This window comes from Chlorocebus sabaeus, chromosome 6 (genome assembly GCF_047675955.1).
Source record: "Chlorocebus sabaeus isolate Y175 chromosome 6, mChlSab1.0.hap1, whole genome shotgun sequence".
NCBI lineage: Eukaryota > Metazoa > Chordata > Mammalia > Primates > Cercopithecidae > Chlorocebus > Chlorocebus sabaeus.
This window is the reverse complement of record NC_132909.1, coordinates 46599784-46623773: the sequence shown is the minus strand read 5'-3', so window position 1 is coordinate 46623773 and position 23990 is coordinate 46599784. Positions and strand designations below refer to the sequence as shown.

Here is a 23990-nt window from a genome sequence, read left to right as displayed (position 1 = left end):
ACAGGGAGGCAGGTGGGTGGTAGACAGAGAGGCAGGTAAGTGGCGATGTCTCGCAGGTAGGTAGGTAGGCACTTCCTATGGGGAAGCTCCAAGCTCTCATTAAGGCATGCAGGGACTTTATCGCTGCCCCGGCCGCCTGATTTTTCAGGCTCACCTCTGAAGTCACCCCTCCCTTCACAATGCCTCCTTAGTCCCCAGAACCCACTCCACCCCCAGCCGCTGGCTCAGCCTCCTGTTTCCATGCTCTGCACACTCAGGTCTCCTGCTGGGGAGCTCGGCTCACCTCGTCCACCAGGAACCCCTCTCCTTGCTCACAGCCTGGCTGGACCCCACTGCCGTCCCCCAGAGCTCTCCCAGGGCTCTCCCTGGGGCCACTTCCTGCCACCCACGCCTGTACTGCTTACTGAGCCACAGAGACAGGCTTCCAGGCCTCTCCCACCTGGAGGGCAAGCATAGTCCCCTTACAGGCGCCTGCTGCCTCCAGGCCTGTGATGAGCAGATATTAAGCGCTGCCACCTGGAGGGATGCTTGTCCCTCACTTGGAGCGCCGGTGAGGCACAAGGGAGCCAGGGTCTCCATCAGCCACAGAAGGGCTGGCGCATCTCAGGCATGTGAGGGAAGGGGCTGGGGTGTCCCAGGAGGGAGAAAATCACTTTCTATGGGCAGAAGAAGGATGAGGAACGACTCTTACTAAAACAGAAAATAACTAAGTGTGTAATAAAATAGAAAATAACTACATTTTTACTAATAGAGGAAACACATTGTTACAAAAATGCAAAATAACTAGGAAATTATAGGACAAAGAGATAACATTGTGACAGGAAACAAAAGGAATGGGCAGAAATAGGGGTAAAAATGGTCATGTGTTCCTGGCTGGGCGCGGTGGTTCACACCTGTAATCCCAGGACTTTGGGAGGCCGAGGCAGGCGGATCACAAGGTCAGGAGATTGAGACCAGCCTGGCTAACACGGTGAAACCCCATTTCCACTAAAAATACAAAAAATTAGCCGGGCGAGGTGGCGGATGCCTGTAGTCCCAGCAACTCGGGAGGCTGAGGCAGGAGAATGGGGCGAACCTGGGAGGCGGAGCTTGCAGTGAGCCGAGATCCCGCCACAGCACTCCAGCCTGGGCAACAGAGCGAGACTCCATCTCAAAAAAAAAAAAAAGAAAAAAAAAAATCATGTGTTCCTCCAAGAGCACAGAAAAGAAAGATCAGAGTGGGGCAGAGATGGAGGGAGGGGCCAGGGGTCTTTAACTTTCTCCCCAGCAGTGCAGGCCTAGAGACAGAGAACAGGTCAAGAGCACAAAGGCACACTCCCAGGATTTCCCTCAAGAATCTGGATGCAACAGCTTGCAGATGTGGGGGAAAAGGTCTAACACCACCTCCAGCAGACAGTCCTAGAGGTATGGCCACCTCTGCCTCCAATGTCTAGTCACACCGATGCAGCCGACTAAGGGTCTAGTGTCTAGTTATGCTGATACAGCCATCTAGGCCTTCAGTGTCTAGTCACACCAACGCAGCCGTCTAAGGCTCCAGTGTCTAGTCACACAGATGTGGCCATCTAAGGCTCCAGCATCTGGTCACACAAATGTGGCCATCTAAGGCTCCAGCATCTAGTCACACCAACGCAGCCATCTAACGCTCCAGTGTCTTGTCACACAGACGTAGCCGTCTAAGGCTACAGCGTCCGGTCACACCAATGCAGCTGTCTAAGGCTCCAGCATCTAGTCACACCCGTGCAGCCATCTAAGGCTCCAGTGTCTAGTCACACAGATGTGGCCGTCTGAGGCTCCAGTGTCTAGTCACACAGATGTGGCCGTCTGAGGCTCCAGTGTCTAGTCACACAGATGTGGCCATCTAAGGCTGTAGTGCCTAGTCACACCAATGCAGCCATCTAAGGCTCCAGCACCTCGTCACACAGACACGGCCATCTAAGGCTCTGGCATCTAGTCGCACAGATGTGGCTGTCTAAGGCCCCAGCGTCTAGTCACACCAATGCAGCCCGTCTAAGTCTCCAGCATCTAGTCACACCAATGCAGGTGTCTAAGCCTCCAGCATCTAGTCACACCAGTGTGACTGTCTAAGGCTCTAGCGTCTAGTAACACAGATAAGGCCATCTAAGGCTCCAGCATCTAGTCACACCAAAGTGGCCATCTAAGGCTCCAGTGTCTAGTCACACCAAAGTGGCCATCTAAGGCTCCAGCATCTAGCCACACAGACGTGGCCACCTAAGGCTCTGGCATCTAATCACATAGACGTGGTCATTTAAGGCTCTAGCGTGTAGTCACACAGACATGGCTGTCTAAGACTCTAGCGTCTAGTCATGTAGATGCAGCCATCTGGGCTTCCAGCATCTAGTCACACCAATGCAGCCGTCTAAGGCTCTAGCGTACAGTCATACAGACATGGCCGTCTAAGGCTCTAGCATCTAGTCACACAGACGCGGCCATCTAAGTCTCCAGTGCCTAGTCATGCAAAGGCAGCCATCTAGGCCTCTAGCATCTAGTCACACCAACACAGCCATCTAAGGCTCTAACATCTATTCATACAGACGGGGCCATATAAGGCTCTAGCCACATCGATGTGACCATCTGAGGCTCTAGCATCCAGTCACACCGACGTGACCGTCTGAGGCTTTAGTGTCCAGTCACATCAATGTGGTGGTCTAAGGCTCTAGCAACTAGTCACACTGATGTGGCTGTCTAAGGCTCTAGTGTCCAGTCATACCAATGTGGCCATCTAAGGCTCTAGTGTCTAGTCACACCAACATGGCCGTCTAAGGCTCCAGGGTCTAGTCACACAGATGCAGCCATCTAAGGCTCTAGCATCCTGCCACACTGACGCAGCTATCTGAGGCTCTAGCTTCCAGTCACACCGATGCAGCCACCTGAGGCTGAGGTGTCTAGTCACACAGATGCGACTCTCTAGGTCTCTAGCATTTAGTTGCACAGACATGGCACTTAGGCCTCTGGAGTCTAGTCAGAGACGTGGCCACCTGTGTCTCTGGCAGCTAGTTATAGAGATGCAATCATCTAGGCCTCTAGCATCTAGTTACAGAGACGCATCCTTCTGGGCCGCTCGCGTCCTGTCACAGACATGGCTGCCTTGGACCTTGTGTAGTCCTAGAGTCAAGGCTGCTCAGCCCAGTCAGAGCCACATCAGAGACAGAACAGGGAGGTGGCCCCTCTAAGAGGCAGCCTACCCATTCCAGGTCCCCCTGACGAGGGCAGAGGCAGATGCCCTCAGGGAGGGGAAGGGGCCCCAAAGGCTCCTGCACAGATGACCCCGCCAGATCCCTTCCCTGGGCTTCACGCCGCCCTCTGGAGCCGCCCAGGCAGGAGACACTCGCTCTGTGCTGATCTTCTCACCTAATAGGCCCAGGGGGTCTATTATGGCAGGGGGTCCCACAGTCAGCACCTCTGCCTTACACACAAGGAAACTGAGGCACACAAAGGAGGTGCAGGAGCAGGTCCAGGTCTGCAGCAGATCTGGGACTGCCACATCGTCTGCCTCTCAGGCTGGGGACTCCAGACGCTGCCCTCAGCTGCCAAGGACCACCCCAGTTGTAGGTCCAGGGCCTCGTCCTGGGCAGAATGTTCTGCCCAGGCTGGAACCTCAACCCTGCCACCTACTCAATGCCCTGTGCCTCGGTTTCTTCATCTGTAAAATGGCAAGAGTGACAGAGCTCGGAGGGCTCCAGCAAGAAGGGAATGAGGTGACATGTGACAGGCATCCGTCCACTCACTGGCACTAGGTAGAGTTGGCACATGGACTACACCATAATGATCACACCAAGTACGAAGCCGCGACTGGAATCTGGGAATGCCCCACCTACTGCCCCAGCTGTCCCCAGGCCTGTCTGAGACACGAGGGGCAGCGTCGGCTTGCGGCTTAGCTTTAAAATGGGCCATTTAGGGTTGGCTGTTTGGGAAAGAATCGGGGAAAGAACACTGGCCCATCTGTGGGTGCTTCTGCCATTCACGGAACACATCCCTGGGCCTAGGGCCCATGCAAGTCCCCCGCAGCCTGGGATGGGCAGGCAAGCAAGTCTAGATGGAAAGTGGTGTGACCGGCCAGGCCTTGTCCTCCCTAGACGTGTGCTGGCTTCTGGGCCACATCTCCAAACTCGGAGTGGAGCCTCGGTCCCAGTGGCTGCAGTGAGCCTTTCCACCCTGTGTCATGCAGTGAGACCCGGGCAAGTAAAACCACACTCAGCCTGGACATCCAAAGTTCTAAGACCTGGTGACACACTCAAATCAGAGCCGCCTGACCCTCCAGGCTGACCGGGGACACCTCGGGCCAAGCCGGCTTGGCGTCTCCCATGTGTGTTTAAACCCACGAGGCCAATCGGCAACTCGTGAGGCGACAGGCTTCCAATAAACGCCTGGCACTGCCTCCGCAGTGAATCAGATCACTCCTAGCGCCAGAACGCCCGCGTCATTTCCGAATCCCAATTTTCATGACTTCAAGTTTCCCAAGAAGCCTCCTTGGGGACTCAACTCTTTCCTACTCAGGCAGCGGCTTCAAGGAAAGTTGCTATTTTTAGAAAGGTTTCAGTAAAGCTGTCAGGGGCTCTCTGGGCTCGGCAAGAGTGAAGTGTGCTTAAAATAAAAGGAAGACAGAAAAAGCTACTATGAAAACCAGCTCTAAGAGAAACACGTTTGAGTTCACCAGTTGAAGAACTGCTTCAAAACAAAAGACTGAATTTTTAAACAGCAGCCCTAAACATCAACGCACAGCTTTAAACGATTGAGAAGTTGCTAAAAATGGGCTGACGACTAACCCAATATTTCACAGATGGCTTTTTTTTTTTTTTTTTTTTCAGGGCAGGGGAGGGTGAAATAAGTTGGACTCTTGTTTTTATTCTCAAATGCTCCCTGGAAACACACTTTGGGGAGTCTGTTTTTAAAGCGAGCTGATGTCACGTAGGTTTGACACTGTCTAGAAAAATCTCTTCAGGTGAGGGTGGGGCCTCAACTAAGAGTGCAGGCCCGAAGAGCCTCCCAAAGGAAACTTCTAGAATTAGACTCTGGGCTGTGACTCTCCTCAGCAAAGCCACACAGAGGTAAGGTGCTTCAATTCAGGGACTTACAAAAGGGCCTCCCCGCCCTGCTCAGATGGGGAAAAGTTGATGATGGTTTTTTCTTTTTTTTTTTAAAAAAAACACCTTCTTGCCACTTTCATTTCCCTTAGCATTTTATTTATATCGACAATGTTGTTCTTGAAAAACAGAAAGGTAACCAAAAAGGAAAAACCGAGATACAAGGTCAGGGTTGAGCTCAGAATGCGGCTGTACAAGTGTCAGGAAGGCAGCTGACGGAACGGTGGAATCAAAACAAGATAGTATTGGAGACCCATTTTCCACAGCTCCGTCCAACTCTGTCCTAGCCTGGCACCGCCAATAGGAAGTGAGACCAGCTCTGAAATCACACCTGCATGTGTGTGAAGAGCCCCTGGTTTCAGGGCCCAAGGACAGGCAGAGGGCGGTCATTAGACCCCGGCCCTAGCCCAGGCTCTGCTAGCTCCCCGCTCTCCGCTCACAGTGAGAGGAGGAAGCCAGAGCCAGCCTCCCAAAGGAAGAGGAGTCCATATGTGACAACCAGAAACGACCAGGACCCCTGCCTTAGGGACTGCTGCCACCGTGTGGCCAACGTTTTCTGCTTTCGGGAGACGGTTTCCCGCCTGCCCAGGAGCCTGTGCAGCGGCCCCTAAATCTCCTTCCCCTGGTGCCCTCCTGGCCAGTCCCAAACCGTGTCACAGCGTGGCATGTAAGGGATGGAGGCCTTCTCCATGTGCTGGAAGGAGGGGGCGCCACACCAGGGCCTCTGGGCTCCCTCTGCCCAGGCTCATCTGTATAAACACACACCCTGCCTTGCTCAGAAGTGGGATTTGCTGCGTCGCCAGGGCACTCACACACGCGTCTTTGAAAACCTGAACAGAATCTCAAGTGCTTCTCGGAATCTGTGTTCTGTGATCACAAGCTGCGGCCGCTGCCGACCACAAGATGCCAGAGACTTGTTTGCTCCACCAGCTGAGTGAACGCGGGGCAGCCCAGTCACACTGGCACCTGGGGCACCCGGGCATGCGGCCGGCGGGGTGGGGAGCCCCAGGGGGCCTCATGCCTGGGGCATGCATCTTCCAGGTACTCCTGGGGCTCCCTCCCCTCACTTCAGGCCGACAGCAGCACCCACAGACACTGGGCCCAGCTGCTCCAGGGGACCCCCCCACCGGCCACCCCTTACCACCTGGGCCATGGGCTCTAGGAAGGGGGCTGTGTTCTGCTTGTGGCCACTGCCTCTTCCCGCAGCGTGGACGATGCCTGGGCCTCTGCAGGTGGAACGCGTGAGGAAAGCAGGCCCCTGAAGCCCCCCGAGGACAGAGCCCATCCACCCCTGCCTGGGGGCTACCAAGAAGCGACAGAGTGGATGCAGGTGTCAGGGACGGGGCACACCTCACCTGCTTTTCTTCATTCCTGCCAAAGACACGCGCTCCTGGCTCAAACAGGGAGATATACAATTCACAAGGAAGCACAGTAGTGCCTCAGCCCCGGCCTCTTTCCCACTCACCATGGCCCCCATTTCCAACTTTCCAGCAGTTTCTTCTGGAAGGCGCCTCAGTCGTAAGGGGCTTCTATTGTTATTTTTTGACTTGTCCATTCTGGACGTTCCCTGTTGAATTCTCTATGCTACCTTAAAGATTAGCTCCAGCCACACTGCCAGCTTCTGGAGAAGCCCTACAGCTGTCTGGGACGAGAGTCACAGTGAGTTCAGGTCACCGTGTGGTGAGGGCCGGACGCAGACGGGTCCAGTCTGGTAACGAGTCTTGCTGCTGTCCTCCTTCAACAGTTCACTCCTCACCTGTGGATCCGTCTGCATTTATTCACGGAGCCTGGCCCTCACTTTTCAACACCCCTCGAAAGTTCTGTCACACGGGCGGCTCCGAACACTCGCTGGCCCGCTTTCCCCGGATGCCTTGCACCTGCGAGCCTGCTGCCCACGGCCCTCTTGAGACGCCTGTGCCCAACGCCTTCTCGAGTTTCTACTTGGCCATGGCAATGACTTCAACATCTGAGACCCGATGGTCGTGAGACACCAGTGGGAGCCGGGGGAGCCCAGGGCACCTTTGCCACTGGGATGAGTCAGGGCTCACCCTGAGGGACTGAAGTGCATCGGATCACAGCCATGGGTGCTTTCCAGACCTAACCTTGTATTTGAAAGGTGCCGGGGAGATACATACGTGACATGAACAATTACGCCTGGCAGCCCACACCATGACAAGAGGCACAAAGACACTAGCAGAGGCGCGGGAGCTCCGTGGAGGGGCTTTACCTTGGACATCTGGCTGAAGTCGGCAAAGCCTTCAGCACTATTGAAGGACCCACTTCCGAAGGGATCTAAGGTTCCAAAGGGATCTGCAATCGGCACCAACAAAGTCAGAGTTACAGGTCTTTAAGAGACACACCTTCTGGGGTGGAGGGAAAATGCTAGATGGCTCCTGAACCAGGCGACTCAGGAAGGCTGCATTTATTCATTAGACACGTGTGTCTGCATGAAGGTCCCTCAGCAAGGCCTGCCTGCCCACTCTGGCGCGGCGAGACGGTTTCTCACCGTGCTGTGTTTTCTCCTCTGACCTGGAAGGGATTTGCCTAGAATACTGGATATACTCGCCTATGATCCGCCCTGCGCAAGCTGCAGGACCAAGCAGGGCCTGTTCCCAAAAGAAAGGGGGTGTCCACAGATGCTCCCATTGCGTAAAGGCTCGAGCATGCATCTGCGAGTTTTACACTGTGAGATGAGGTTCCTTCAAACACAGGCCGGTACCTGGGGTCAAACTTTGGATTTCTTTTAGGGAGAAAACCCAAAGATACAAACCAAAGATTTATGAGGAGGAGTAAGTAACAGTAGTTAATATCACTGGTGCTACTACTGAATTCCTACTGCGAAAATTCCTTTCCAGAAAGATGCCAGCGCGTGCCGTGCCTGGGAAGGGGAGCAGCAGGGGATGCTTGTTTTGGCCTAATGGGCTCAGGCCAGGATCTGGGTGCCACTGACTAATGACACAAACACAGAGGCCACACTGGCTTTGGGAATGAAAGTGTTAACTGGGGGGGAGGGGAGGCTCTGCTACTGCCCAGGAAGAGTCAGGAAGGAAAATAAGCCATGGGTCTCACCTGATCCTTTTGAGGAGACACTGGAGGATGAAAAGGGATCACTGGATTCAAAGGGGTCGAGCTGAGTGAAAGGAGAGAGGAAAGAGTAAAAAGCAGTTCATTTGTTCCATCACCCATTCATTCAACCAGACTTTCCTGACGTCGATGTACAACATGCAGTGCCAGGCCGGAGGGAAAGTGGAATGATTAAAACTCAACCCAGGCAGAGTAAAATCGCAACAGATCAACCCTCCTGCATACAGCACCTATCAACCTGGACAGAATACCCCCAAAATTACAAATACAAAAAGCAGCGGCCTGAAGGCTGGGAAGTGAACAAGGCAGAGAGAAGACTTTGGAGGAGAATTTGAATGTGGCAGAAAAACACAACAGGAGGTTGAGTTTCCATTCCACCAGCTACAGCAGGAGAGCACAGTGCGGGTGCCAAGATTCTGGTAGAATCTGAACACCAGAGGACAGAGCCCAGAGACAACCACTCCCGGGGAAAGGGAAGGGAATCAGGATGGAGGGGCAGAGATGTAAGCCCTGAACTTCATGATCCACTCTCCCCCTGCCTCAGGCTGGTCCCTGCCCATGCAAGCCTGGGGGGACTCAAGGCAGCCTGCAGCTGAGGCCACAAGAACTGAGCCGGGATTGGAGCTTCTGCCATCTGCTGGCGAGTGTCTGCAGTGTGAGTGCCACCAAGTTAACTGCCTGCTGAAACAAATCCATTCCTGCTCTTTGGAGAAAACAGACTACAGTCTGGACACAGAACACTCACCATGTATCAGATACATTTCTAAACATACAAAGAACTGGAAAAACGTGACCAATTCTCACCAGAAAAGACAATCAGCATAGCCAATCTCAAAATAACCCAGATGGTAGAACTCTGAGACAGGGAAAACGTAAAACGGTGATTATAACTGTGCTAAATGAGGAAAAGGAAAATACACTTAAAATGAATGAAAAGACAGGCGACCTTAGCAGAGAAACAGAAAGTATACAAAAGAAACAAATGGAAGTTCCAGAAATGAAAAAGTGTATCTACAATAAAAACTTCATCGCCGGGGGCAGTGGATCACCCGAGGTCAGGAGTTCAAGACCAGCCTGGACAACATGGCAAAACCCCGTCTCTACTAAAAATACAAAAATTAGCCACATGGGCGAGGCACAATAGCTCACGCCTGTAATTCCAGCACTTTGGGAGGCCGAGGCAAGTGGATCACCTGAGGTCAGGAGTTCGAGACCAGCCTGGCCAACATGGTAAAACCTGTTTCTACTAAAAATACAAAAATTAGCCGGGTGTGGTGGTGGACACCTGTAATCCCAGCTACTTGGGAGGCCGAGGCAGCAGAATTGCTTGAACCCAGGAGGCAGACGTTGCAGTGAGCCGAGATTACACCATTGTACTCCAGCCTGGGCAACAAGAGTGAAACTCCATCTCAAAAATAAATAAATAAATAAGCCAGGCTTAGTGGTGCATGCCTGTAATCCCAGCTACTCAGGAGGCTGAGGCAGGAGAATGGCTTGAACCTGGGAGGCAGAGGTTGCAAAAAAAAAAAAGAGTAACAGCCGGGTGCAGTGACTCAAGCCTGTGATCTCAGCACTTTGGAGGGGCGGAGGCAGGAGGATTGCTTGAGCCTAGGAGTTTGAGACCAGCCTGACCAACGTATGGAGATCCAATCTCTACAAAAAATAAAAAATTAGCTGGGTGTGGAGGTACACACCTGTGGTCCCAGCAACTTGGGAGGCTTAGGTGGGAGAATTGCTTGAGCCCAGGAGGTTGAGGCTGCAGTGAGCCAAGATCACACCACTGCACTTCAGCCTGGGCAACAGAGTTAGACTCTGTTTCAAAAATAAAAATAAAAAAGTGACAATACAGTCGATTTGCACTATAAAAGTGCTAAAGAAAGTTCTTTAGGCTGAAGGAAAATGATAATGGAGGGAAAACCAATCTTCAGAAAGAAATGAAGAGTATCAGAAATGGTATATATTTCGGTAAAACTAAATGACTACTTTTTTCTTTTTCTTTAAAATAACCACAATGGATTAATGCAAAAATTTTAAGGGTCTTATGGAGTTTCTAATGTATTTAGATGTATGATATTCACATGATGGCTATAACATAAGACATGCTGGCTGCAAGGGTGGGTGGACAAATAGTTACAATTTTCTACATTTTACATGAGATAATACAATACTAACCTCAAGTAGACTATGAAAAGTTAAAACTGTACACAGTATTTCCTAAGCAACCTCTAAACAATCATTAAAAGAGGTATGATTAAAATAATAAAAGTCCAATAGATAGAATTCCAAAGAACATTCAAACAATCCAAAAGAAGACAGGAAACAAAACATGGGATAAAAAGCAAGCAAATAATAAAATAGTAGACTTAAACCATATCAATAATTACATTAAATGTTAATGGACTAAACATTCCATTTACAAGGCAGGGACTTCTGACTGGATAAAAAAAAAAAGCAAGTCCCAACACTACGCTAGTTACAAAAGACACCTATCAGTTTTAAAGACCCAGGTAAGTTGAAAGTAAATGGTTGAAAAATGATATATCATATAGTGAATAACATGAGGAGAATGAAGTGATAAAACAGACTTCAAGACAAAGGACATCACCAGAGATCAAATGGGAACCTTTTATAATGATAAAAAGGTTGTTGTGTCAGAAAGACACAACAATCATAAACATCTATGCACCTGACAGAGCTTCAAAATACACAAAGCAAAACTTGATCAAATTAAAGTACAGTATGAACAATTCCACAATCATAGGAGAACGTTTAACACCTCTCTCTCAGCCATTGGTAGAACTAAAAACAAAGGAACAATGAAGACATATATAATCTGAACACTATCAGGAAGCTCAATCTCGCTGCCATTTAACATTACACCCAACAACTAGATACACATTCTTCTCAAGTGTACATGGTTTGTTCACCAACATAGGCCATAAACAGCAACCCTTGATAAATGTGAAGGTATTGAAAACATACAGAAAATGTTCTCTAATAACAAATTGAATTAAAAATCAATAATAATAGTATTATAATAGACCTAGGAGAAGAAGCCAAGTATCTGGAAATGAAACAACACACTTTTAAATAATCCATGGGTAAACAGAATTCACAAGGGAAACTGGGAAACATCTCAAAACTGAATGGCAATGAAGAGACAAAGTACTCAAATATATGAAATACAGGTAAAGGAGTGCTTGAGGCAAATACGTTGCTTTAAATTTATACAGATGCTCCTTGACTTACCATGGGGTTATGTCCTGATAAACCCATTGTAAGTTGAAAATATCTCGAAAATGTACTTAATATCCCAATAAAACCATCATAAAGCAAAAAATCAGAAGTCGAACCAACATAAATCCAGACACTCCTTGACTTATGATGGGACTGCATCTCAACAAAACTATTGTAAAATCAAAAAACTGTAAGTTGAACCATCGTAACTCAGGGACCGCCTGTACTAGAAAATGAAGTCTAAAATCAATGAATGAAGGTTGGAGCTTAAGACATTAGAAGAGCAAGGTAAACCCCAAATAAACAGGAGTAAGGAAATGGAAAAAAATAGACATAGAAAAGAGAAAATCAATGAAATAGAAAACAAGCAGTAGAGAAAAATGAAGCCAAAAGTTGGTTATGGAAAAGGTATGGAGAAGGTCAATGAAATTGGTAAACAGACCACCTATACCAGGAATGCCAGGGAAATTCTCACTACAGGTCTTAAGGACGTTAAAAAGGGGCCAATAAGAAAACACTGCAAATGAATCGTTGCCTTCAAAGAGCTCCAAGCGCTAAAGACCAAAAGGTCCACAGGGAGTGAGGGAGGTGGGCACCAGGGCAGCAGGAGTCCTGAGGAGGAGGGATAAGTGCCCGTCTCTAAGCAGGCCCTGGGCCTGGGTTGCAGCCTAGAAAACGGAAAAAGGCTATGAAGCAAGCTCACTCCATCATTAAAATCCTCTCCGCCATCACCAGAGACTGCTTTTTTTTGTTTTGTTTTAAAATCCAAGTTGACAGCTGTTTAACCCAATCTCTTAGGCATAATGTGCAAAATGCCCAGTGTCTGCCACGCCTGGGGATGGAAGCACAGGTGTGCTGGAGCTGGAAACTGGAGGGCCAGAGTTGGTTGATGCTCTCAGGAGATGACACCAGGCAAGGCAGTCAGGCTGAGACGCCTGCACTTACTCCTGCCATGACAGGGACACCCACCAAGGTGACTCTAAGGTCCCCACCAGTGCTGTGTGTTACAAGGACCGTGCGGAGTGGCCGGGTCTGTGCGAGATGAAGGGGCAGTGGAGGCAGATGACTAGAGTTGAGGGGTGGGGATGGGGATAGAGGAATAAGAACTGTGGGTGACATCCTCCTTGCCCTGACGTGAGGCCACTGGACAGCTGACTGAACCTTGGGGCTCACAGGTGAGTCACTGCAGTGACTAGGCCACACAGCTCCCTCACTCAGCAGGAATGCAATCAGCCTGGGATACCAGCTCCCAGAGAACAGGCACCAAGGCCCATACTCGCAGGCACCACGTACACTCCACGAAGGGAAGGAGGCCTTTGGGAAGTGCCACCCTCACACACACAGAGCAGGCGTGCGGCTCTCCCAGGCAACGTCCCACCCCACTCACCTTCGAAGGTAAGGAAGGGTTTTTCGTGAACGGGTCCGAGGTAAACGGGTCATTCTTCGTCTGTTTCTTGAAGAAGTCGTCGGTGGCAGAGCCACGGAATGGGTCGCTTTCCTTGAAAGGGTCCCCTCCAAATGGATCTAGAAGGAAAAATGCCCCGTGAGTAAACATTATACCGAGTGAAAGAACCCAGGCATAAAAGGACACACCACAGAATGATGCCATTTACGTGGAATTCTAGAAAGGGAAGAACGCTAGGGATGGAAAACAGGGCAGTGGTGGCCAGGGCAGCCTGGGGAGAGGGCAGAGGGTGACAACAAACGGGCCTCAGGAATGATCGAAGTGTCCTCAAATCTCACACAACTGTGTATATTTGTTGAAACTCATCTTGTTACATAATAAAATAGGTGAATTTTGTTCTGTGTACAGTATACCACTCAATAAAATTGACTTTAAAAATAATGATATCCTGGCCAGGCATGGTGGCTCATGTCTGCAATCCCAACCCTCCAGTCACTTTAGGAGACTGAGATGGGAGGACCATTTGAGGCCAGGAGTTCAAGACCATCATGGGCAACACAGAGAGATCCCCGCTTGTAAAAATAAAAAAAAAAACTTAGCCAGGTGTGGTGGCATGCGCCTGTAGCACCAGCTACTAAGGAGGCCGAGGCAGAAAGGCTGCTTGAGCCCAGGAGGTCAAGGCTGCAGTGAGCTCTAATTGCACCACTGCACTCCAGCCTGGGCAACAGAGTAAAACCCTGTCTCTAAATAAATAAATAATATATCCTGCAGGAGCTGGATATAATAATAATAATAATGAACAATGCAGGTAAATCCAGAGAGACAGAAAATAGATTAGTGGGTGCCAAGGGCTGGGGGAGGGAACGGGGAGTGACTGCTGATGGGGATGGGGTCTCCTTTTGGGGGGATGAGAATGTTGTGGAACTAGGTGAAGGCAGGTGAGCATTGCACAACACTGTGAGTGTGCTCAATACCACTGAACTGGATGCTTTAAAATAGTGACTTTTACGTTATATAAATTTCACCTGAAAAAAAATAAATTGGTCAGGCATGGTGGCTCATGCCTGTCATCCCAGCACTTTGGGAGACCAAGGCGGGCAGATCACTTGAGGACAAGAGTTCGAGATGAGCCTGGACAACATGGTGAAACCCTGTCTCTACTGAAAATACAAAAATTAGCTGGGCATGGTGGAGGGCGCCCGTAGTCCTAGCTACCCAGGAGGCAGGGGCTGCAGTGAGCCAAGATCACACCACTTCACTCAAGCCTGGGTGGCAGAGCAAGACTCCATCTCAAAAAATAAAATAAATAAATAAATTAGCAGGCAATGTGATCCCACCACACTCCAGGGTGGGGTGTAGGCAGTGACTGGACCTAGGGAGGGGAGCTACCTCCAGAAGGGAACGGGACCGAGGATGGGTGTAACACAGATGGACGGCCATCCTTCCCAGTTACATGACTTCCATCCCGGTGTGTGTGGACACAAGTCCCGCCACATGAAACTTCTGAGCCAGGACTGGACACAGTCCAAAGACTGGTCCAAGAAACACTGAACTTTACCTGTTGAAGTTGTCTGCTGTTCTGCAAAGGGGTCATTCTGGAACGGGTCGCCTGGGTGGGAGAGGAGAGAAATGCTTATTAGCTTTAGGGCACAGGACACGGGCTGGGCCCTTGAACACAGCCACCCACCTGCCAGGCCTTTCATTGCCTTCTACTCCTCCAGTGTAGGGAGAGAATGTTATTTCCTTCTCCTGCCCTCGATAGAAATAATGTTATTTCTATCCACCTGCCCTCGAAACCTTGGCAAATCAAAGAGGCGGACCTGGAGGAGGCAGCTGATTCTGGCTGGAATGTTTAAGATGAGAAGGAAGGTACTGGTGGCTGTCCCACACAGGCTGGAGTAGGGGAAGACACAGAGCGGGCTAGAATCCACTCCTCTCTTCCCATGCCGGGTTTCCTTTATCCCGTCTGCCTGCCACCTCCCTGGGTAAGAGGACACAGGACCCTGGGCTGTCCCTCACTTCACCACCAGCCCCGCAGCAATGAGGCAGTGGCGCCCCTGGGCGTCAGGGGCTGCTAGATTCGCCTCTCAGACCTGGCAGGCTTCAACTCCAAGCTGAAGCTCAAACTTCCACTGTCCTCTCCCCACCTCAGTGTTTTTCTCAGAAATGTACAGAGAGCCTTCCTCCTGGAAATACTGTTTTGCTCTGAAACATGGAGATAAATTAGGACGTCTTGTTTCCGGAATTCTTAGTTATTCTTGACTCAGGTGTGGCTCTGGATAGACTCCTAAAATTATCCAGACCTTACGTTTATGTAGGAACCCATGGTTTGCCAGGTACTTTCATGATCATTACTAGCTCTGATTATTTTATCAACCCTGTGAGGTGAGCAAGGAGCAAATTTATTAACCTGCTGAGGGATGAGGAAATTGAAGTACTGAAGAGTTGAAGGGGACTGGCCAAGCTGCTTTCAAATGTGGGTCTTGTGGTGAGCTTGGAATGCTTCCCACTGTGTCTCAATGCCTTGGCTCTCTGGTTAACAGGGTGAGATAAGAAGCTTAAAAGGTGCTCCTGCCGGGCCTGGTGGCTCACACCTGCAATCCCAGCACTTTGTGGGGCTGAGGCGGCTGGATCACCTGAGGTCACGAGTTCGAGACCAGCCTGGGCAACACGGTGAAATCCCGACTCTACTAAAAATACAAAAATTAGCCGGGTGCGGTGATGGGCGCCTGTAATCCCAGCTACTTGGGAGGCTGAGGCAGGAGAATTGTTTGAACCTAGGAGGCGGAGGTTGCAGTGAGCCGAGATTGCGCCACTGCACTCCAGCCTGGGAGACAGTGAGAGTTCGTCTCCAAACAAACAAACAAAAAAGGCGTTCTTTCCCCCTCCATTTCAGACTGTGGCATGTCCTTACTTTTCTAGCCCTTCAACCACTCTAAATTTGACAGAAAACACACAGTATTTCAATGAGAAAGTGGGTAGCAAGTGAGATACCTTTGAAGGGATCAGCTCCTTTAAATGGGTCAGATTTGAAGGGGTCTTCTGTCTGGAAAGGATCCGGATGCAGCTCTTGCGTGTTGTTGCTAAATAACAAGGCTTTATTTTTGAAAGGATCATCCTATAATTTTGTGAAGAAATAGGACAAAGATTTGATTATTTCTGAGTTAAAGCAAAGGATGGAATTCCATACTTAACTCACATTTCCACTTTGAGTAGCATGACCCTAAAAAGAATGATTCAGCCAGGAGTTCGAGACTGGCCTGGGCAACATAGCAAAATCCCATCTCTATAAAAACAAAAATTTAAAAATGTGGCCAGGCACGGTGGCTCACGCCTGTAATCCCAGCACTCTGGGAGGCCAAAGCAGGCTGATCACCTGAGGTCAGGAGTTCAAGACCAGCCTGGCCAACATGGTGAAACCCTGTCTCTACTAAAAATACAAAAAATTAGCTGGGGGTGGTGGCAGGCACCTGTAATTGCAGCTACTTGGGAGGCTGAGGCAGGAGAACTGCTTGAACCCAGGAGGCGGAGGTTGCAGTGAGCTGAGATTGCACCATTGCACTCCAGCCTGGGTGACAGAGTGAGTGAGATTCTGCCTCAAAAAAAAAAAAAAAAAAAAAAAGCCAGGTATGGTGGCATGTACCTATAGTCCCTGCTACTTGGGAGGCTGACTCACAAGATTGCTTGAACCCAGGAGGTGGAGGTTACAGTGAGCTATGATTGTGCCACTGCACTCCAGCCACAACAGTGCAAGACCCTGTATCTTTAAAAAAATAAATAAATTAAAGATCACTGAAGAAATATGAACTGGAGTGAATAATAATGTTCAATACTGGTTCATTGGTTGTGACGAATGTACTCTATGTGATGTGACTAACAGGAGGAACCGGGTGTGGGATATAGAGGAACTATGCACTATCTTTGCAGTTTTTCTTTTTCTGAAACAGGGTCTCACTCTGTTGTCCAGGTTGGAGTGCAGTTGCATGCTCATGGCTTACTCCAGCCTTGACCATTTGGGCTCAAGTGATCCTCCCACGTTGGTCTCCTGAGTAGCCGGGACTACAGGCGTGCACCACCAAGCCTGGCTAATTTTTATATTTTTTGTAGAAATGAAGTCTCTCACTATGTTGCCAGGGCTGGTTTTGAACTCGTGAGCTCAGCTGATCCTCCCACCTCAGCCTCCCAATGTGCTGGGATTATAGGCATGAGCCACCACACCTGGCCTATCTTTGCAATTTTTTTCATAAATCTAAAAACTATTCTAAAATAAAAGTTCATTAAAAAATCATTGAGTGGAAGCAACTTCAATGTCCATCGATGAATGAATGGATAAACAAAATGGAAAAACAAAATTTTTTTCTGAGTCAGAAAAAAATAATGAATTTGGAAATGTCATCAAGAAAACTGTAAAGAGCCACACAACAGAATCTGATCCAGCCTTCAAAAGGAAGCAAACACATGCTCCAACATGGAAGAACCTTGAGGACAGGATGCTGAGTGAAATAACAGTCACAAAACGATGCACAAGGTATGACTCCTCTTCTATGAGGACCCTAGAGCCATCACGTTCACAGTGACAAAGTAGAACAGTGGTTGCCAGGGACTGTGGGTAGGGGGATGGGGAGTGGGTATTTCATGGGGATGAAAACGTTCTAGAGCTGGGTTCCACAACAATGTGAATATACCTAGCACTACCGAACTGTACACTTAAAGACAGTGAAGATGGTCAAGTTAAGGCCTTTTTTTTTTTTTTTGAGACAGAGTTTCACTCTTGTCACCCAGGCTGGAATGCAGTGGCACAATATTGGCTCACTGCAACCTCTACCTCCCGGGTTCAAGTGATTCTCCTGCCTCAGCCTCCCGAGCAGCTGGGATTACAGGTGCACGCCACCATGCCCAGCTAATTTTTGTATTTTTAGTAGAGACGGGGTTTCACCATATTGAGCAGGCCAGTATTGAACTCCTGACCTCAAGTAATCCACCAGCCTCGGCCTCCCAAAGTGCTGGGATTACAGGTGTGAGCCACCATGCCCGGCCGTTTATATCTATTTTACCTGAAATTTAAATAATATTTTTTTAACCACTGAGTCAGAAAAAAATAATACATTTGGAAATGCCATCAAGAAAACTGCAGCACAGGCCTCATTTCAAAGGTGTGACCTTCCTCAATCATCCTTTTCTCGGTGAGTAGGTACCTAGGTGGGTATTTGAGAAAATGGAGTTTTCATACCAAGAAACATGCTGGTTGTTTCTGTGCTATGAGGAAATAAGTACTCATGCAGTTAGAATTACTAGAGCATAAAAAACATGCAAAGCGTTGTGTAAAGGTGTGTATTTCTAGAAACAAACAGGTTTATTTAAACAAGAAGGAAAAAATATTTACTTTTGAAGAGCACATTTTTGTAGTGGGAAGTAGCCTGAAAAGGGTGGGTTTGTCATATACACGGGAACAATGCAGTTGGTTTAAATAAGGACTCCGTTTTAGTTAATAAAGACACACCCTCAGTGAAAACATGAAGGTTTCACTGTGATATTAAAAAAACAGCACAACACCCTCACTGAATTTGGCACACACACTGGCATCCCTGCGTGGGGCTCACACACCAGTCCAGTATTCCAACCGACCAAAACAAAATCATTAAAAAGCTGGGGCTTCCATGAAAATAGGGACAAATGGTTTGGGACAATGACATAAAAGGTTCAAAAGAAAGTTTCCTGGCAAGGCTGCCACCACTCTGGGGAGCCAACTTAGGGATGTAGGACAATTCTGAGAGGTACAGAGTTAAGACGAGCCACTGGTCCAGGCTGTGAATGAGTGAATTAGTGTGAGTGCTTCTTCCTCAGTCCCCGCTTCGGGAGAATGCACCCACATCCCTGCCATCTGATGAACATGGAATGGTTTTTCTTACCTGGGAAACATTAGCTGGAGCCTCCGACCACAGGGTTTTCCCAAGGTGGGGAAACCAAGCCGGGTTCTTAGACAAGTTAAGTACAGATGTCCACAAGCACCGCAGCTGGAGACAGTGCTGAGTGGATGTCAGGTGCCGACCACCACAAGACACACACGCCCAGCGAGCATCTGATGGGGTTCTCGGATGCAGATAAAGATGGAGAAGTCCTACTCTAAGGAAGCCAGGAGGCCCACGTGGAAACTCCGCCTCTCACACTGCTCCATGGAAGGAGGAATGTATTTATTCCAGAAGAAAGAGAGGGATCATGACCTGGATAAAGCAGTGAGTTAAGAATGCCAGTCTGACCTCAGAATGAAAGCTTCTATTTAGTTTGTTTGTTTTTAAAGGTAGGATCTCACTGTGCTGCCCAGGCTGGAGGGCAATGGCTATTCACAGGTGCGATCCCACTACTGATTAGCATGGGAGTTTTGACCTGCTCCGTTTCTCATCAGGGCAGGTTTACCTCTCCTTAGGTGACTGGTGGTCCCCTGCTCCCAGAAGGTACCATACTGATGACTAACTTAGTGTAGACACCCAATGAGCATAGCACACTACAGCCCAGAACTCCCGGGCTCAAGGATCCTCCTGTCTCAGCCTCCCAAGTAGCTGGGCCTACAGGCACTCGCCACCATGCCTGGCTCTATTTAGTTTTTCATTGGCATTTATTTATAAGGTTTTCTTTTTTCAGTGTTTTCAGTCATCACTTGGAAGACTTCCAAATAACAGTTAACAATGGCAGAAAGGAGACTTAAGGTTCTGTTCTGGGAACGCAGGTTGCAAGCCCCCTGCACTGATAGTCGGGCCTGCAATCCCTTTCTCAGGAGTCACTGGCCTGAAACCACAATCACTCCTTCCCCTTCTAAGGGGAAGCCTGAGACCCCAGCAGGATTCAGGAGGTCAGGGTACCTAAAGGTGGTTTTGATTCCATTGCACAGAATCAGAGTGGGAAATGGGATTTCCCTGTTACAAAGATGCCATCAATTCTACCCCCTGCAGACCACCTACCAAGGAGAAAAGACCCATCTGCCAACTTGGGGGACACGAGTACAGCAGACAAAGGCCAGGATGAATGACACGGCCCTTCGCAGAGACGTAGTATCTTGAACAAGTTCAGCACCCAGTGTGAAGTAGTGCCCTTCTTAGGAAATACACATGGTAACTCTGAAAGGGGGCTCAAGAAGCTTCTGTGACATTCCTGCCTTTAGAGGGGTGCTGGGCAGCAGGGGTGTGCTGGGAATCAGTTCTCTCAGAAAAAAGCCCTGGTTTAGAGCTTCTGCCAATTCCTGTGGTATAAACAGTCTCACTGTGGTTGATTTCAAGTTTCCAAGCAACCAGCTCACAAGTTCCTGTTTTTTGTTTTTTGGGTTTTTTTTTTTTAAGAGATTGAGTCTCGCTGTGCCACCCAGGCTGGAGTGCAGTGGCACACACCTGGCCTCAAGCAATCCTCCCACCTTAGCCTCCCAAAGGACTGGGATTACAGGTGTGAGCCACTGTGCCCGGCCAGTTTCTATTTAATAATCGGTTCTGGAAAGTCAGTAAAAACTGGCTCCAGCATGCCACTGGGGCTGGATGTGACAGATGATCCAACCTTTCTTAATCTGTCCTCAGTAAGGCCTAAGTCTGGGATGACTTATTAGCTTCTCTCTACAAGTTGATTGGATGGTGAGCAAGAGGCCAATATTCTCATAATCAGATGAGAGACAAGAAATAAATATGGTTTTAAGAACACTGACTTTGGCGGGGTGCCGTGGCTCACGCCTCTAATCCCAGCATTTGGGGAGGCCGAGGCGGGCAGATTGCCTGAGGTCGGGAGTTTGAGATCAGCCTGGGCAACACTATGAAACCTCGTCTCTACTAAAAACACAAAAATGAGCTGGGCGTGGTGGCACGTGCCTGTAATCTCTGCTACTTGGGAGGCTGAGGCAGGAGAATCACTTGGACCCGGGAGGCCGAGGTTGCAGTGAGCTGAGATCGTGCCACTGCACTCCAGTCTGGGAGACAGAGTAGAGACACTCAGTCTCAAAAAAAAAAAAACAAACAAAAAACCCTGACTTTTGAGATAAAGTTACACTGCGTGAGTTTCACATGGAATTTAGTAACTTGAGTAGAACTGTCCAAACATAGGAAGTTTCAGATGTACCACTATTCTCAGGGACTTAAAATCCCCAACTTCAACCCACAAGGGAGAACTAAGGCACCTCTCCCTCGGCTCTGAAGTAGTCTTGAAGTGTTCAGGAGTAAACAAAAATCTCTCTTCCAAGTATTTATTAAGAAATAGAAACAAGTCAGAAAAATGCTTTAAAAACTGTATTTGTACAACAAGATAAAGACAGTTTTTCTTTTGGACGCCGGTTGCAAATTTCCATGTAACATATCTTATATCTACATTCCCAAAGTAATTGTCTCTCATGTAACCTTTGCCCTGCCCAAAAGATGAACAAAAATAACAAGAAAGGTAAAAATCTGTCTTTGGAGTTGGGGGAATCACCGGCCTCTTGCAAACTGCCACTTCACTGCCAACTTTCATCCAAGAAAACCGGTCTCTAAAAACCTGCAAAAGGGACGTTGAAGAGGAAGCTGTTCCCTGAACGAAGACTGAGCAGGACAAGCCAAAAGCAGTGCCAGGGGACAATGCCAGATGGGGAAAGTAGGAGCCGGGTTGTGAGGCGGAAACACACACGCCAAGAACAGTCAGGGAGCAAAGCGAGGAGTTCTGGCTTCTCGTAATTCATGAAGGATGAATGCTCATCGTTTAAATTTAGACGATAAAGCTGAAGATGACGGGCCCGGGGGCGGCTATGGAAGCCACCTCATTACGAGTCCACGAGAAAAGAGAGTATGGGAGGAAAGAGGGAGGCAGTACACCCAGTGTGGGCCAGACACAAGAGACAGATGAGCTTGCCAGCAGGGCCTTCCCAGCAGCCCAGGGGATGCGTGTGCTTCCCCATAAATCCTTGGGACTGAGGACTCGGCTGCTGAGAAGAGGAACAAGTCAAGCATTGAACATAAAGAGGCAAGTGTGGTGTTTAGAGAGCATGAGCGCTCACTCTTATTCCAGGGAGGAAGAGGAATCCATGACGAACACAGACCCAGGAGCAGAAGGGCTCCAGGGAGGAGCCCTGGGAGAGACGGTGGCAGCACGGAGAGAGCTGCTCAAGGCAGCAGAGCACCAAGGAAACATCCAGACCTGCGCGGCCCAGCCCATCCGCTCCCACAACAGCACCAAGACAAAATGGGAAGCCGCATGTCCCCAGGTTCGAGGCTGCAGGGGCAGACTCTGGCATGAACAAGGGGGATGTGACCACCTAAGGAAAAGATGACACCTGTCTTGGTATCAGGGGCTCGAGATCTCTCAAAAATCTAGGGGGCCGACAGTCCCCTACCCCAGGCCTGATCACAACTCTAAGGTCATGAGATGGGAGTAAAGTGCAGAGGTTTTTAAACATAATCGAAATTTCAGCAGAGGCCAATTCTTAGTTGAAACAGGAACACCCTGGGAGGGCTGCTTGCCATTATTTCCTCACCTTTAGCAACACATTTGCTTTTCAAGGTGTTCCTTGTGGAAACACACATATACATAGACACATACCCCTCAGATGTCCCCTGTCCCCCATCAGTAGAATGTGGGGTATCCACAATGAGTAGAAACTGATCCAATTTTGGTTAAGTTTGAGAAGCCCTCTGAATTTGGGTGGCTGGCCCAGTGTAATGCTTCCACAGAGATGGAGGGCTTTCAAAACAGGTTTTGAAAGGATCCTGGCCTATCTTGGACTTTGTTCTGGAAGCCAGGATTCAGCATGGCCACCTGTGCCAGGCTGCGACGCTTGGTGTGAACGCACAAAGTGGCAGCAAAACCAAGAGACAGCCGCCTGCACTTGGGTGGAACCAACGTTGGCCATGAACAGATCTGGCGGGTGGGATGTTCTGCTGTCACACCCGGGGACCAGAGCCCCGTACTGTAATACATTTATTCAACCTTTACCATGGCTCCAAAACCGCCCCTCTCTGCCAGGGAGACGCCTTCGCTCAGGTCGGCCAGGTCGGTCAGGCTGGCGCCATGGGCTCCATCGAGCACCTGGTCATACTGCTCCAGGCTCCTGTGGGCCTCCTGGCGGCTTTCGTGCAGCTGGGAAAGTTTGCTCCTTGCCTGTGCAACAAAGACATCATCAGCATTAAACAGGGTCAGGAAAACATGTCAGGAAAGACTTTTTTTTTAAGACACAGGGTCTCACTCTGTCGCCCAGACTGGCGTGCAGTGGAGTGATCATAGCTCACTGTAGCCTTGAGCTCCTGGGCTCAGAAACTCCTCCTGCCTTAGCCTCCTGAGTAGCTGGGACTACGGGCGCACATCACCACCTATATTTTTGGGCAACATACCGAGGCCCCATCTCTACAAAAAATGCATTTTTTGTAGAGATGGGGTCTTACTATGTTGCCCAGTCTGGTCTTGAACTCCTGGCCTCAAGTGATCCTCCTGCCTCAGCCTCCTTAAGTGCTGGGATGACAGGTGTAAGGCACTGCACTGAGCAAAGCAAGATATCTTTGCTCCTGACACCCAACTACAAACTCTAAGGGTTAGAAGAGAAAACACTGAAAGTAATCCTACAGATATTAACCATAAAGCACAAGAAAAGGCAGTAAATCTCTGAGCAGTCCATGTTTATGATCAACTGTGGCCTATAAACTGGCTAACAGAGCACAGAGACCGGTTCAATTGGGAAAGGAAATGTGCCTGGCCACCCCCACACAGGCCGAGGGCCAGTGTCACAACCACTCTGCAGACTGGATGCCCAGGGCCAGGACAGAGGCCTTCAACTACTGCCCACAGGAGAGCAGGGAAAGGCAAAAGCTGCAGGCCACGAGAAGCCAGCGCCACCCTGGACTGGGAAGAGGGTGGGGGCACCCCAGACAGCTTAGAGAATAGGGGTCCTGCATGGTGCGATGCTCCAGGGTGGTACCTCCTGAACACACCAGTGACTGCAGAGGATGTCTGTTCTCTTGCCCAGGGACAAAGGAGTCATCTCTCTGACTTTGTCCCTCTTGTTTGTGTGAGGACCAGGCTGGAAAGAACCCCAAGGTCTCTCCAAATGAGTCATTAATTAAACGTTCCCACCCCGCCCCGCCTACTCCCTGAAGATGCTGTGTGCTCAGGAAAGGAAAGTGAACTCCTCCAGGCCAATGCCAACACCCTCTGGAACATGCCCTGGGGAG

At 49.4% G+C, this 23990-nt stretch overlaps 1 protein-coding gene across 1 annotated transcript in view; it reads right to left on the bottom strand.

The window, feature by feature from the left end:
• The window catches only part of EPS15L1 (epidermal growth factor receptor pathway substrate 15 like 1), a 115343-nt gene that overhangs the window by 22907 nt on the left and 68446 nt on the right, over positions 1–23990 (bottom strand). The window contains 6 exon segments of the mRNA XM_007995644.3: positions 7330–7412; positions 8172–8232; positions 12811–12947; positions 14387–14437; positions 15823–15946; positions 22762–22926. Coding sequence (XP_007993835.1) covers positions 7330–7412; positions 8172–8232; positions 12811–12947; positions 14387–14437; positions 15823–15946; positions 22762–22926 — 621 coding nt within the window.